Source organism: Acanthopagrus latus, chromosome 9, assembly GCF_904848185.1.
Source record: "Acanthopagrus latus isolate v.2019 chromosome 9, fAcaLat1.1, whole genome shotgun sequence".
Lineage (NCBI taxonomy): Eukaryota > Metazoa > Chordata > Actinopteri > Spariformes > Sparidae > Acanthopagrus > Acanthopagrus latus.
In genome coordinates, this window is record NC_051047.1 from 14466950 (window position 1) to 14481503 (window position 14554).

Consider the following 14554-nt stretch of genomic DNA (forward strand, 5'->3'; position numbering starts at 1 on the left):
CACACTTATAAATACTCGCATAGAAAACGATAAATAATGTGCAATACAAAAGTTATTAAATAATAAATATGCTATTATGCTAGTACGAAAAGATTATGCCAAAATGATAATCATAATAATAATAATAATAATAATAATAATAATAATAATACAAAATAAATAAATAGGAGGATGCCCGTGAGGAGAGTGAGATCCTGACAAAACAGACGAGAACATTTCCTCTAAAAGTCCTTTTCTTCTTCTAAAGATGAGCTTCTACTTCTTTCGGGATCTACAAGACTTACCTTCAAGTAACGGCATGAAATATTCAGTCAAAAAGAAAAAAAAAAGAAAAACAAACAATTTGCGCATTGCACTTAAGGAAAAAAAAACAAGGGAAAAAGTCACACCAGGCTAGTCTGCCTCTGCGCGTCCTCAAATATTCAAGAGAAAAGCTGTATTATTTAGAAAATAATTACACAATAGCATTAATAGTAATATCAATAATACTGTAATAATACACACGACTCGCTTGGAGTGTAGTTATTAGACTAGTGAGGTAATAAAAAGAGCGCAACATAATTTTGGCACACATACACACGCACGCAGACACGCGCACACACAAACACACACACATACAGACACACACACACACACACACACACACACACACACCGGAACCACATATTACAAATGCGTGAGTTTAGGCGCTTCCTGAATCCTTCCCTGAGACGCTTGGTGAGAGGTGAGGTCTGTGTATGTGGGATGGGGATCACAGGGTCCATGATGGTGGTTTCCTGGGATCTGAGCGGCACAGCTGTAGTCCACGCTGGTGGATGAGGGGTGGGGAAGATGGCCGAGGTTGAACATGGGGCCCGAGGCTGGCATGGAATCAACAAAATTCCCACCCACGTAAACGGGGCTGCCTTGCAAATTGGCGTTGGCAAAGCCGCCGTTGCTCTGCATGCCGTGGTGTTCGTACTCGGCGCCCGGGTACCTCTTCTGCTGCGGGATGCAGCCACCCAAGGGCGCCGTGTACGCGGCCAAGCCGTACATGTTCTGCTGGGGTTTGGCGAAGGACGGGGGCGAGGGCGCGTCATAGCTGAGGCCGTTCTGGAGCTGGCCCGAGTATCCAATGTGATTCGGGCCACTCAGCGGCGGGCTCCTGTCCGGGGAGTGTCCCAGGGGGGAGTGCGCGAGCCCTTTAGACTTCTGGTCCTTTTTGTATTTCATCCTCCTGTTTTGAAACCAGATCTTTATTTGGCGCTCGGTGAGGTTCAACAGGTTCGCCATCTCCACCCTCCGTGGGCGACAAAGGTAGCGGTTAAAGTGAAACTCCTTCTCCAGCTCCACAAGTTGCGCGCTCGTGTAGGCAGTTCTGACCCGCTTGGAGGCCGGTCCCGGCGGGCTCTTCTCATCACTCACCTCTCCACCTGCGAGGGAACACACAGAGCCATTTTATTACCAAAGCAATCATAAACTGTAAGCACAACGAGGCCCAGTACACCCCCACCCCTCCTCCTCCTCCTCCTCCCTCCCATATCCACACACACACACACACACACTCACGCACGCACGCACGCGTCTCCATCCTGATCTCTACCTGAGGTGGTGCAGTTGTTGCTCTTCTGCTTGGCGTTCTGCCGGGTCTCCTTCATCCAGGGGAAGATCTGCTTGGTGAGGGCAGGTGTGGCGCTGTTGGAGGCGCCGCCGCCGGATGGAGACTTCTTCTTCTGGGTCGCGGAGCTGTTGGGGCTGGGAGAGGAAGCGGACAGCGGTGGAGCCTGCTGCTCCACGATGCTCGTCGCCTGGCTGCTGCTGCTGCTGCTCTGACTGCTGCTCTGCCGCATGCAGTCCCCGTTCAGGTCACTGTCCTTGAGGGTCGGTGGCCGGACGGAGGAGGTCTGGATGGGACACACCGGGCCCTGGTAGTCACTGTCGATGCTGGCAGCGGGGTAGGACTGGTGTGCGGGGCCATAGCTGTAGGAGTCAGGTTTGGGGTAGGTGTAGCCTCCAAAAAGTCCAGAGTTATCGTAGTACGTTGCTTTCTGCATTTTGCGGATTCAAAGCCAATAAGGAAGTGCGACTCTATCCAATGGCATGGGTGTTGTTTATTCACGTGATTGGTGTTTCCCACCGTTGCTCCAGTCTGTGACCTATAAAGAGAAATACATCAGAGTCGTCTGGGCACACGCGAATGAGGCCCACACTCATTACAGCCGCAGCTTCCTCAACATCAATCCACCGCCTGGGCTGAGATTCATGCTTTAAATAATTCACAATAAACCAGGAGAATCACTCTACTTGGCCCTCTAGATTATCTATTAAATTATAAATCACCAGCTGCCTCTAACAGTGTCTGGAGCAGTGACACATCTCCCGGCTCCACATCTCAGCCCCGTCCGACTCATTTCTTTCTTGGCACAAAACAGTTAAAGTTTAACTCGCGCTAAAAGCGACCCTCTGGGAGGCTTCAGGACTCCCCTCACAAAACGAGCTGAATCAGCATTTGACACACACATAACACACAATACCCCTTTCACTAATCACAAGGCCTGACAAAGCCCGTCATGCATTGTTCCCTGTAGCAAGAAATATATGGCCCACCAACCAAGGCCGCGCGCATGCGTTCGGATCACATGTTTGCGCGCAGAGAGGAGCTCGATATTAATCCTCCTCCTCCTCATGTGGTGTTTGTTATTAATGTTAATATCAGAAAGAGAGAGAGAGAGAGATGGAGAGGGGAAGTAAATATGATGTTTCATTAGCCTCAACACAGATATTGTGGCTGCTTGCTCATGCAAAATGTATTGTTAAAGGTGCAGTCTGTAGTTTTTGGGGGGAAAGAAAAGAAATTTAAACCAGAAGGAGAAAGATCTTCACTGACTGATTTTATTCATTATTTTGTTTTCACGACTGAATGAACAAACTGATTTTTAAAGGACAACACACTTTCACACGGTTTCGCTTTGTTTATATTTGGCGGACCCTGCCACCTTTCTGCCTAGGAGCCCTGTTCTGCCTCTGAGAGCAGCTTAGTTTCCTCAGTTATGGAGAAAATAAATATTTATGAGTTTGTATTATTGCCTCATCAATATTGTAAATATTTGAATTCTGAGGTTGAATCTCTCCTCCAAAACTGCACAGTGTCCCTTTAATTCTAAACAAGAACATTTAATGACTGTTATTCTGGTGTGTATTTTCTCTATCAGCCACATTTGTTTTAGGAGTATAAATAAGGGACGTCAGCTTTGTAACTAAGCTGAAACAGAAATATCAAAGGGCCCTTCCTTCCTCCCTGCTCGCCTGCCTGCCTGCACTGTATGTTGGTGGCTTGAGGAGGTGCAGCCCGCGCCGTGCATAACAATTGCACCTGTCAGTGTGGACCGCGGCAGAATTTATGACCGCAAATGTTATGGTTGTAAACGGCCTGAGAGAGGAATGAAAAGCAAAACACTCCTCGAGACTCGCAGCCCCTCAGAAGTGTAAAACTAAGCGTAGGAGGAAGGCAGGGGGAAAGAATTTCATACTCGGCGACTTCTCTCCCCGCACCGAGCCTCGGTTTTTATATAAATGATGCCTCCATTCTGGCTCAGCGCGAGTCTGCAGCCAAACACGAGCCGGGGGTGAGGTGCAGCACTGGAGACGTCTCGGGCAGGGGGATAGTTTGGCGAGGACGCGTTAAAAATGTGGAGAAATCCAGGGATGAAACGGTGAAACTGCTCCTGATTTATTACATTTATGACTCATTTATAATTCGCATGTTTTTTCCAGTTAATGTGTGAGAACAATGCAAACTTGATTCATATTTTTTTTTCTTGTAGATAAATAGTTTTAGGCTTTCCTCTTTTTTCTTTCTTTTTTTTTTTTGTTTTTTTTTTTTGAATGGGACTCTGGCCTGCGCAAATAATTACCCGCACAGGCTGTGTTAAAGTCATCCCTCATGTCTGTTTTGGTGATTTAAGCCTCCTGTGCCACACTGTGAGCGTTAACACGCAGCCTAATAACAAATCGCCCCTTCACCTTGTTAGCAGTTGGCCGGCGCTCGCACGTCCACTCCCTTCATTAAAGAAATGTTACTCACCGAAATCTGCGCAAATCTGTTTTATATCCCTCACGCATTCATCACCGCTGCCGCCTCGACCTGCAAGAGAAATAAAATAAATGTTTGGCTGTTTCCCCCCACTGTTTGATTCACATTCAAATATGGGCCCTCCAAGTCGACGCACACACGCAGAATTTATACCCCCCAAAAATAAAAAATAAATAAAGATCAGGACGACTTTTCTCCATCATTTAAAAAAATATGTATATACAAAATATATATGTGTCAGTTCAACTTGTTCCTGAGCAGATCAGATTTATTTTTTCATTTCATCTCATTTTTTATTTTGACTTTTTCATTTGGCCAAATTGGACCACTCATGACACTTAGTATTTTATTTTATAAACATATATTTTTTCAACAGCAGAGAGACAGAGAGAGAGAAAAGTCTTACATGTGCACTTTTTTTTTTCTTTTGCCACAAAGAGCCAGCCCAAATATTTAGCAGTCATAAGCTCTTTTGGTTGACCTTTGGGTCATTCAGCATTAAGTCAAAGTTTAATGAACAACGAGGCAGTTTGGCTTCAAGTAGCCCCAAGTCTGAAACTAAAGTCAAAGCAGCCTTTCAAAGCAGCAGGCTGACTGAAACGCAGGACCCGGCGGCGAGAGAGCACAAATTAACCCTCGGAAACACATTTTTATCTCGGAACGTGTGGGTGGGGAAACCTCTTCTGTTGTATTATCTCATCCTAGGATATTCGCTGGAAATCTCAGATTCCTTCAATGCTGGAATATTTGTTAAAAGCTGGTCGATAATCTGCGCCTGAAGTGCTTTTTAAACACACTGGGCTACTAGTAGCAGACATGCTCCTCTTTTCACACAGCAGTGTTTTTCGCCTACGCGTTGTTACGGTAAGTTTGGTTCGCACAATGGGCCGGACTCGAGTGTCGAGGGGTTTATTATCCCAGTGAGGTTCTGCTGCTTAGCCCTTTAAAACCCTGCTCATATCCACTGCTAGAACATTCAAGGTTGTTGTTGTTGTTGTTGTTGGGGGGAAAAAATGTTTGTTGCGTGATAATAGTGGGATAAAAAGCGTCGCTTTTGTTGTAATAAAATGCGTCCGAGGGGTCTGTTTCATCCTGCAGATAAACACGAGCTGCTCATATAATGCGAAACAACCGAGTCGTGCTTTGGTTAAAAAGAAAGAAAAGAAGGAAAAGAATAGAAAAAAAAGAAAAGAAATCGGTAGAAATTCAGCACAGACGCACCATCACGAGTTATATTGTTTATGGAGATGTGGTGCAGGTAAATGAAACGTTTGTCCATTAAAGTGTCAGCAGAGTGGTGCGTAAAAATGGAGAAAAATCATCTAATAACCGAGCTTTTATTGTCTTTGCGACTCAGGCCTGCAGGGAAATGTTCAACTAAGTGCAAAATGAGCCTGAAACAGAAAATAGGAATAAAAGAAATGTCACCAAATAGAAGGAAAATCTGAACTATTTGCCTTAATCCTTGATCACTATCCAGCCGGGCGATCCTTTCAAACATCAAATATGAATCCGTGTATAAATATAACGTTGCAGCTTAACAAAGCCGTACAGCTGAAACCACATAAATCACCGCAAACGCCACTGTGACGATAAGACAACAAATTAATGTGATTTACGATCCGAGAGCCCAAAAAGAAAAGTTCTTCTTCTTCTTCTTCTTCTTCTTCTTCTTCTTCTTCTTCTTCTTCTTCTTCTTCCTCTCGTCGAAACGTGAATTTCAGCTGAAAAAAGCGCAGGATGTCGATAATGTTTGAACGCGCGTTCTTTCCCCTCTTAAAAAAGAAAATAAATTATGAATGTGCCTCAGATGAGCCGGCTGTGTGGACTCCATATCCGCCACACGGTCTCCGACATTAACAAGCGTCGCCTCCTTGAGTGGAATAAATCACATATATTTCCCTTGCATTATATTAACCCGTGGTTAAAGGTGGCTTTCTGCCGTGCAGTTGCTTACCTGCGAATCAATTCATCATAAAGCGGTCCCCCCTCTCAGCATCAGTTCCTTTCCACGCAGTCTCTAGAATAAATCCTTCACCCTTTGTCTGTAGACAATGCTGTCCTAAACCTGATCTTGCTGTTTTTCAGACATTTCCATATACCAGTGGAGACAGTATTCCCGAAAGAATGGAAGGACTCGCATTCAACTACCAATAAAAAGCGAACAAGGTATCCTTATTCCAGAAGAAAAAAAAAAAATCCCTGGCAATCAATCACCCATTGAAATATACAGGGATTCAGAGCAGGATAGGCCTGAGCACACTTGGAGCTTTAACATTAGGAGATTTTTTTTTTTTTTTTTTTTTTTTTTTTTAGGTGTTTCGGAAGCTTTGTGGTGACAATTAAAGGCGCTGCCTCAAGATACAGGCATATTTGTTCACGTGATTGTTCCTCTTCTTCTCCAGCCGAGCCTTACCTCACCAATCCATTTTGATAAAGGGTGGCGTTTATTTCCTCGTCTGAGCCGTGTGAAAATGTTGTGCACTGCCTCGTTTCTTTTCGCCTCCTCTCTGAAATTTTGGCGAGGACTGGAGCTCGCCTGCGCTCGAACAACGAGCATTACGCGCTGCTTGTTGCTGGACAGGGCTGCTGCCTCAGAGCCTCGTTAAATGCAGCGTGTTTTGCGTGTTACCTTCGCCAGTTTATGTGCAATTGAAGTCTGATTGCAGCCTTTTTTTTCTGCATTTTCTCCCCTGTAAACTGTCCGCAATCTCACAACAAAACGCCTAAAAGTGGGCCTCAAACGCACCACATTGAAGTATTATTGGATATTATTCTCAAACGATACTAAACCTACTCTCTGCCTGTGTCTTATGAAGTCGACCGGTGATGTTTCATGTGCAGTTTCTTTTGTTTACAAAAAAAAATGATTTATGAAATAAACGACATGTGTTGGCGGTTTTTTTTTTTCCTCCTCTTCTTCTTCCAGCTGGGACTGGATTGTATTCAAATAAACCACATTATCATCTTTTGTTTGCTGTGTCTGTCCTCACTCTCAAACACAAAGAGATGGAGAGGAACGTCTTCTCCTGCATTGTTTTTTTTTTTTCTTCTCTCCAATATTAACAGCAGCACGGTTTGAAATCCAATAAATAAATATATTGAGGGGGGGAATAAGACTAGGATGGATTGGGGAAGGAGGAAGAATTCGGAGCCGCGGAGAGCGTCGGCTGTGTTATCTGAGGAGAAGACGAGGCAGAAGACGAGGAAGAAGAAGGATGCAGGACTGGTAGCGACGCAGCATATGTTCAGAGGGGTAATAAAAGTGAAAGATTTACAGTTTTCGCCCGGCCCCCCAACAGCCTCGCACCCTTTCAGGAATTACTGGGAATGATTTACAAGGAGGCAGACCTGTCAGCCTGGCCCCCTCCAAAAAAAAAAAAAAAAAAAAAAAACTTCCAAGACTTCTTCTTCTTCTTCTACGACTTCGAAAATCAGAATCATATTTTTTTTTTCACCCCCGCGAACAACAACAACAACAGAAATCGACTCATATTTTAAAGATAAAATAACAACGAGCTGCTATTTATCTCGTGTTGAAAACTTGCACAATAAAAAAAAAAAAAGATACGTGCACTTTGTACTCTGCGAGCAAGACACAAGAACGATGAATTTTTACTCGTCTTTTTAAAAATAAAATAGAAATACAACATTTGACTGATTGTGAATAAAGACAGAGTGGGCCCAGTGGTGTCGGAGAGAGCATCCCATAAATACATGTCACTACCCTTTAGTTTTTACCATTCATCCCATCAGTCCCCTTTCAACATGGACAAGCGAGCTCAGCAACAAACAAAAAAAAAAAGAGGAAAACCTACCATTTGTGATATATGAAATGAAAAGCAAGAAGAAGAAGAAGCAGAAGAAGAAGAAGAAGAAGAAGAACGGAAAGAAGGAGAAGAAGACATGCACACAGCGACTATACGCACAGCCTCGGAGCGCGCACACACACACACCAAAAGGCAGCAATTTATCAAATATCACGACATTTGATATCGTCATTTAGCGGCTCGGCCAACATGGAAAAAATGCTGAAATATTTACCTACCCAAGCATCCATCGGTTCGGATGTGTCGCTAAAGTGCGGGGCTGTAAACGCTTGAAGCCGGGGTATCGGATATTATTTTCTTGGGGGATCTCTTCAGTTTTCAAGTCTGATAGAGTCCTTGCGATTAATGACGACGCCGTGTTTCTAGGGGGACGTGCTGCATTAATTATTTAGACAATCACGTGGTCGAGAATAGAGAGCGGAGTGGTATAGTCTCTGGATTATATCTCTGAATGCAGACAGCGCACTTTAATATATCTTAGGGGGGTTGTCTGGCTCTCGGAGAGGCTTCTGCGAGAGAGAGGAGAGAGGGGGGGAAAAAAAAAAGAAAAAACAGCTGGAAATCAAATATGGCCGGATGGAGAGCGACGACGTTGTATTCCTGCACTGGGTGCAGTGTCATTGAAAATGGCACTGCCTTTGGCTCCCATTTATTGCTGTTCAGACATGTAGGTCAGTGTGGCTACACACTGTACGGCGTAGTAGGCTGCTCTGACCTGATAACTGCCGGAGGACTGCGGGATGGAGCCCGCGTTTGAATAAAAGGGATCATCACAACTTGTGTTTGACATAAAGATGCATTTAAAATATATATTTAATAAATAAAAAAAAAACCTTATATGAAATATATGTATATTAGTTAGGTTAGTTGTCCAATTGTGCCAACAGCACCCCCCCTCCCCTCCCCTCCCCTCCCCCACTCCCCTCCCTCCCTCCCTCTCACTCTCCCCCCCCCCCCCTCTCCCCCCCCCCTCAGCAGCGATGTGCAGATCATTCATGGCAGGATGGTGGATTGGAAGCATCACTTTGTCTCAGCTTCTCTCTGAATCTATATATGACACGAGCCTCCACTTTCTTTTTCACACCTACACAGCCTGTACATAAGAGCCTCGTGCACGCCTTATGGGCCCCGCGCGTGCTCGATGGGGGGGTTGCTGGTGGTGGTGGTGGTGTTGGTGGGGGTATCAGACAGTGGTCACCGGGGATGAAAAACAGCGCTGAGTGGGCTCGAGATTGTCTTTCCACATGTCTGTTTATGACCACTTCTGTTTGTGTCACCGCCGCTTCGTGCAGCGTGGAGGGTCGGAGGTCAGAGCTGCAGTGGGTCATATTCAATAAAGGAATAAGTCGTGGAGCTCTGATAGGAGGCGGCTCTGATATCAGATGCGTACAGTTGTTTATTCGGTGCGTTTGGAGCGGTTCGTGATGAATGTGGCGTAATCTGGTGTTTTGGAGCAGGAGCAGCAGCACCGTGAAAGAGTTTGTCAGTTTGAACGTTTGTGTTTCTATGTAATAAAAAGATTTGTGTGATTCTGATGCGACTCGAGACAAAGTCTCGGTTTTTCATCGAATAAAATCACCTGGAGAGGCTCCACCGAGAGCTCCCGAGGACGCAGCCAGGCGCTCGTTGTCCATATCAGAGCTAACCAATGAAAATTAAGACAAAAAAATGGTATAAACTCATAATTTAATGGGGTTTTTTTCAAAGAAAAAAAGATTTGCTAAACTTATCACTTATCAAACTCATCACATACTATTTTTGCTCGTAAACTTCACCCTTGACGCAGGAGAAGAGGCTGAATGTGCCCATGCAGCGCACATTTGGTGCATTTGTGGACGTTTGGTGGGGAAAAAAAAGCGGCTCAAATGGCTCCACGTGCTTTGAAGAAAAACTCCTTAACCATCAAACGTGATCCTTTTTTTGTAAATGGCGCAATACGAACGACGGAATAACCCCATGAAAATGAAAATAAAACACGTTTTGCAGCAATTTTAGAGGAGTTATTCAAGTCCCACAGTGGCGCCGGGAAAACAAATCTCCTCGCAATCACAACATTTCTGAGAGGAGAATTAAAAAAACAAAGAAAGAAATAAGAGAAATCTCGACAAAGTGCCCACTGCAACCATTTAAATGCATAATCAGTAGAAATCTTTATTTTTTTCCAATATACTTCTCGCATCTCAATGCACAATACAAGGTAGAAAGCATGTACAAAAATAAAAATAAAAAAAACAACAAAAAGGATTGCATATTGACATGAGGAGACAAATACACAAATCAGAACCTTCTGGGGGCTTCGCCTGATATAAATACTGTTTTTCTTTAAAATTGTGGGCTTCACGCACTGACTCTTTTTTTCTATGAATGCTTTGGCTTGTCTGTTTTTTTTCTTGAAGTGTGGAGAGGAAAAAAAAAAAAAAAAAAAAAGCGCTCCAAACCAAAGCGAGCAGCGCCTGGGAGAGAAAATGCTGGCTGTCCGGCGGGTCAGGGGGTGCTGGGGTCAGTCCTCGCGGCTGAAATGTCCCCTGGATGAACCTGCCACTGCTGCTTTGTCGACCTTCGGCTGAAATACCTTTTCAGAGCTTCTCATCGGGAAGACTTCAGAAAAGAAGACCTCCTCGGACTGGGAGAGAGCTTTGGGGCTTTTTGCGTTTGTGTGTGTGTGTGTGTGTGTGTGTGTGTGTGTGTGTGTGTGTGTGTGTGTGTGTATCCGAAGACAATGACTGTAGAAAACAAGAAATATCTGCCTTGAAAAGGTGACGTGAAAGCCCCCCTTCGGTTTCTTTTTTAAGCTCGGTGTAAATGAAAAACTCGGACGATTCCCACATTGTAACTAAGACTAAAACTTTGCATAAAGCCATGCTAATAATGCACATATTTTTTTGTTGTTTAGATTAATAAAAGTTTAACGAATACTTTTAATTAGAATTGTGTGTGTGTGTGTGCTATACGAAAAATGTACACGTTTTCTTTTTAAACAAATAAATAATGACGTAAAAAAATCATATTATTAAAAATTAAACAATTTCTACTCCCTAAAATAACCTGGATTTCCGATGAGAAACATCCAATATCAATTCGATGCCATGCAGGGAGTGTTTTTTCTTTCGAGGGGAGCCTCTGAAAAATGCGCAACTGTTTACACAGATGTCAGGAGAGATTTATAAGGGCACTCAGAATAGTGTGCACAAAGGAATGTCTTGCTTTTTTGGGGGGGGGAGAGGAAATAATATTTAAGCTCCGAAAAAATTCAAAGCTTTATTGTACAAAATAAGTTAAAGACAGACACAAAGATCTGAGGGATTCACGGGTTGATGTGTGGGGCTGATTTTTTTTTTCTCGCAGCTAAACGAAAGTAGGTTGTGTTAGGCGTGCTCTGTGGAAATAATGCTTCCTTCAAGTATATCTATATATATATATATAAATATATATTGTGCGTTTTTAATGTGAAGATTCAATCGGAGACAGAAGAAGATTTAAAAAAAAAAAAAAACTGAAATAAGGAAGGAAGGGCTTCCCTGTTCTGAGTGAAGTAATTAAACCTTTCTAACCAGCGTGAATCCACGTGAGAGGAGCAGAAAACACTTTGTTTGAACCCATGAAATCAGCATTTAAACGTCCACAGAGGGGGAGGGAGACGTCCAAACGAAATTAAATAAAACATATACATAAAAAAAAAATTAAAAAAAAAGAATCAAAAGCTTGTTTCGATGTTTTTGAGTCCCCCAAGAGAAAAAAAGAGGCTCAACTCTCAAACAACTTTCAACTCAGGGCTCATTTTTTTTTGTTTTTTGTTTGTTCTGACTCGGTTCTTGAGTCAAACAAAAACACTGCTGGGGTCATTTTTGTTAAATAAAATTTAAAAAAAAACAAAGGCTAAAAACGACATCAGTCCATGCAAAAGTCAGATGCAACCCATGTCTCTCTGTTTTTTTTTTTTGTTGTTGTTGTTTTGTTTTGTATGTACAGTGAATGTTCTGAAAGCCACCTTCTCTCCTGGTCTTATAATGACGTGATATCAGTCTGGTTGTCCTTCTGAATGCTCTGCAGATGGCCGGAGGCTGGCGCGGATCTGCCCTTGGTGTTGGGCAGTTTGTGGTCCTTCTTCCATTTCATCCGTCTGTTCTGAAACCAGATTTTGATCTGCCTCTCGGAGAGACAAAGAGTGTGGGCGATCTCGATCCGCCGCCGCCTGGTCAGGTACCTGTTAAAATGAAACTCCTTCTCCAGCTCCAGGACCTGCTGCCGGGTGTAAGCTGTCCTGGACCGCTTGGGCTCGGACCCTGTGTAGTCCGGGTTCACTGGGAAAGAAAGAAAAACAGAAGAGGAGGAAAGAAAGAAAAAAAAAAAGGAGAGAGGAAAAAGTCACCAAGTGTGGCCAAAGCAGCATGCAGGCAAGAAAAAAAAAAAGGACACACACAACAATACAACATGAGGAGCCTCTCTCTCTGCACCCGGGGCGCTCAAAACTTTGAGGAAACGCACGAGGAAGAGAGGCGAGGAAACAATGACAGATTTAAGCTGAATTTAAGCAGATCTGCTGCAGATTGAAGCTCCATTACGAGCGGTCAATATGTGTTTCCAGGAGCTTCCAGGCGCTCACCTAGCGGCCTATTTCCCGAGCTATAAAAATTTATGACTTGTGTAATTGGCGAGGCCTTTCAAAGACTCCCATAAATATTACACTGAATGATTCCTGAAGTACACGTCTCAGCTGCTCCATGACAGAAGCAGCAGCAGTAGTAGGAGTAGTAGTAGTAGTAGTAGAAATCTTACCGGTAGTTACGTGGACTTTCTTCATCCAGGGGTAAACTACTGCAGGCTGCTTGGCTTGTGTCCCATTTTGGCTCTTTGTGTTTTGCTGCTGTCCACAAGTCCGAGGTCCGGACGCTTGGACCGGGGGCCCTGGCTCGCCAAAGGGGCTCGACTGGCCGGATCTCTCTTGCACATGACCCCGTGGCTGCACCGTGCTGGAGTCCTGCACAGTGTTGCAGCTGAAGGGCTGCTCCGTGTAGTTTGACCGTGGGTAGATCCCTGCATGGTGAAAGTCTGTGTCCTGCGCCGGGCTGAAGTAGTCCGAGCCCTGCTCAGGTATATAGTTATTCTGTGAATATTCCTCGCACGGAGGAAATTTGGGATCCACATACTTGGAGTTCACCATATACGAACTCATGGCCATTAATTTCTGAAGGTAGAAAATACTAATTTTTCTCGAGTTGTCTTTTTTTCCTCCCTCCATAAAGCCCTCCTACTTGGTGTCAACTGAATAAAGTTAGCGAACCATGTGACCGGATCGGCCAATCGAGGTGATGCTGGTCCATAAACGGGTAAACATACAACTAAGAGCAGTTCCGTCGAACTTAGGAGGGACCAGAATCAGACCCCGGTGGAAAAAAACAAACAAATATTGACCCGGAGCGTCTGCGTGCGCGTTTTGGATCATACAAAACGCATCCTGGAAGAAGAATGAAAAAAAAAAAAGAAAAACACACGCAGCTTCCAGTTTCCTTTAATATTTTACTTTAAAATTATAAAAACAAATAAGAATGGGAAATAAGGAAACAGAAAGTGTTCTCTTTATTTCTTTTTTTTTTTTTTTTTTCAATCCGAGCGGAATAAAAGAAACCTCATCTCAGTTTCTCGGGCTCTAACTTGAAGGCACGGAGTTGAACAGAGAGACGAGCAACAAAAGCTACAAAAAGCCCCGTGGCATAAAAGCAGCGAATAATGACTGAGGACAATTGATGGACACTGTCTTTGTCAAGAAGGGGTCATCCAAAAGTTACACGAATCTCATCACTTCATCTGCTCCCATCTCTTTGAAAACACACACACACACACACACACACACACACACACACACACACACACACACACACACACACACACACACACACACACACACACACACAGAGTGTCTCAGGAGCCTATTGGCCAGCAGCAGCAGCAGCAGCAGCCTCTGGGAATCAATAATGTAGAGACACAAACGACTCACAGGAGGGAGAAGCTACAGCTGGAGTGTTGTTGTGGCTTTCTTTTCTTTCTTTCTTTCTTTCTCTTTCTTCTTCCTCTTCTTCTACTTCTTTTTCTTTTTTTTTTTAACCAAAACACGCTGGTTAATCCAAACGCAGAGAAATAAACAGGAAATCAAGTCTCCCCCGTCCCTCTTGATTATGTTTGTTTCATGCGGAAACACTCCGCAGATTTAAGAGTTTCAACACGCCCCTGAGCTCTTATTCTGACACATGTGCTGCTGCTGTCGGGTTTGTTTCCCCCCCCCCCCCCCCCCCCCCCCCCCATTCACAAACTGTCACTGTAGCTCCTGACAGCACACATGCGCACAAGACACCTGATTTAAAAAAAAAATGGCAATAAGTGGATCAAATCGAAGTTTTTTCATCGACCATATACTCCCCTAGAACCGAATCTGTGACTGTGGATTCATCACACAAATTCGGTTCTACAGGGTATATATAGACGACGGCAAGCGGCGCCCAGCGAGTGGCCAACACCAGAGCTTTTATTTGTGGAGCACTTTGAGCCAGGCATCACGCACAAAGTGGCTCAGAGTCAATACAAACAGAAACATCAGAGGGAGACAAGGTTACATGAGGAGAGAAGCTCTGGGGAAGTCTTCTTACAGGCTGTAATA

General features: G+C 44.1%; 2 protein-coding genes across 2 annotated transcripts; both read right to left on the reverse strand.

The window, feature by feature from the left end:
- Positions 1–541: 541 nt before the first annotated feature.
- Positions 542–6208, reverse strand: hoxd3a (homeobox D3a). The gene is made up of 4 exons (XM_037110934.1): positions 6030–6208; positions 4064–4123; positions 1583–2135; positions 542–1412 (listed from the first exon to the last, which is right to left on the reverse strand). The coding sequence occupies exons 3-4, from the start codon at positions 2031–2033 to the stop codon at positions 667–669; spliced, it is 1197 nt and encodes a 398-aa protein (XP_036966829.1). The 5' UTR covers positions 2034–2135; positions 4064–4123; positions 6030–6208; the 3' UTR covers positions 542–666.
- A 3838-nt stretch (positions 6209–10046) lies between these two features.
- On the reverse strand, positions 10047–13429 carry hoxd4a (homeobox D4a). The gene is made up of 2 exons (XM_037110935.1): positions 12679–13429; positions 10047–12203 (listed from the first exon to the last, which is right to left on the reverse strand). Exons 1-2 carry the CDS (start codon positions 13139–13141, stop codon positions 11905–11907), a joined length of 762 nt encoding a protein of 253 aa, XP_036966830.1. The 5' UTR covers positions 13142–13429; the 3' UTR covers positions 10047–11904.
- Between the last annotated feature and the right edge of the window lie 1125 nt (positions 13430–14554).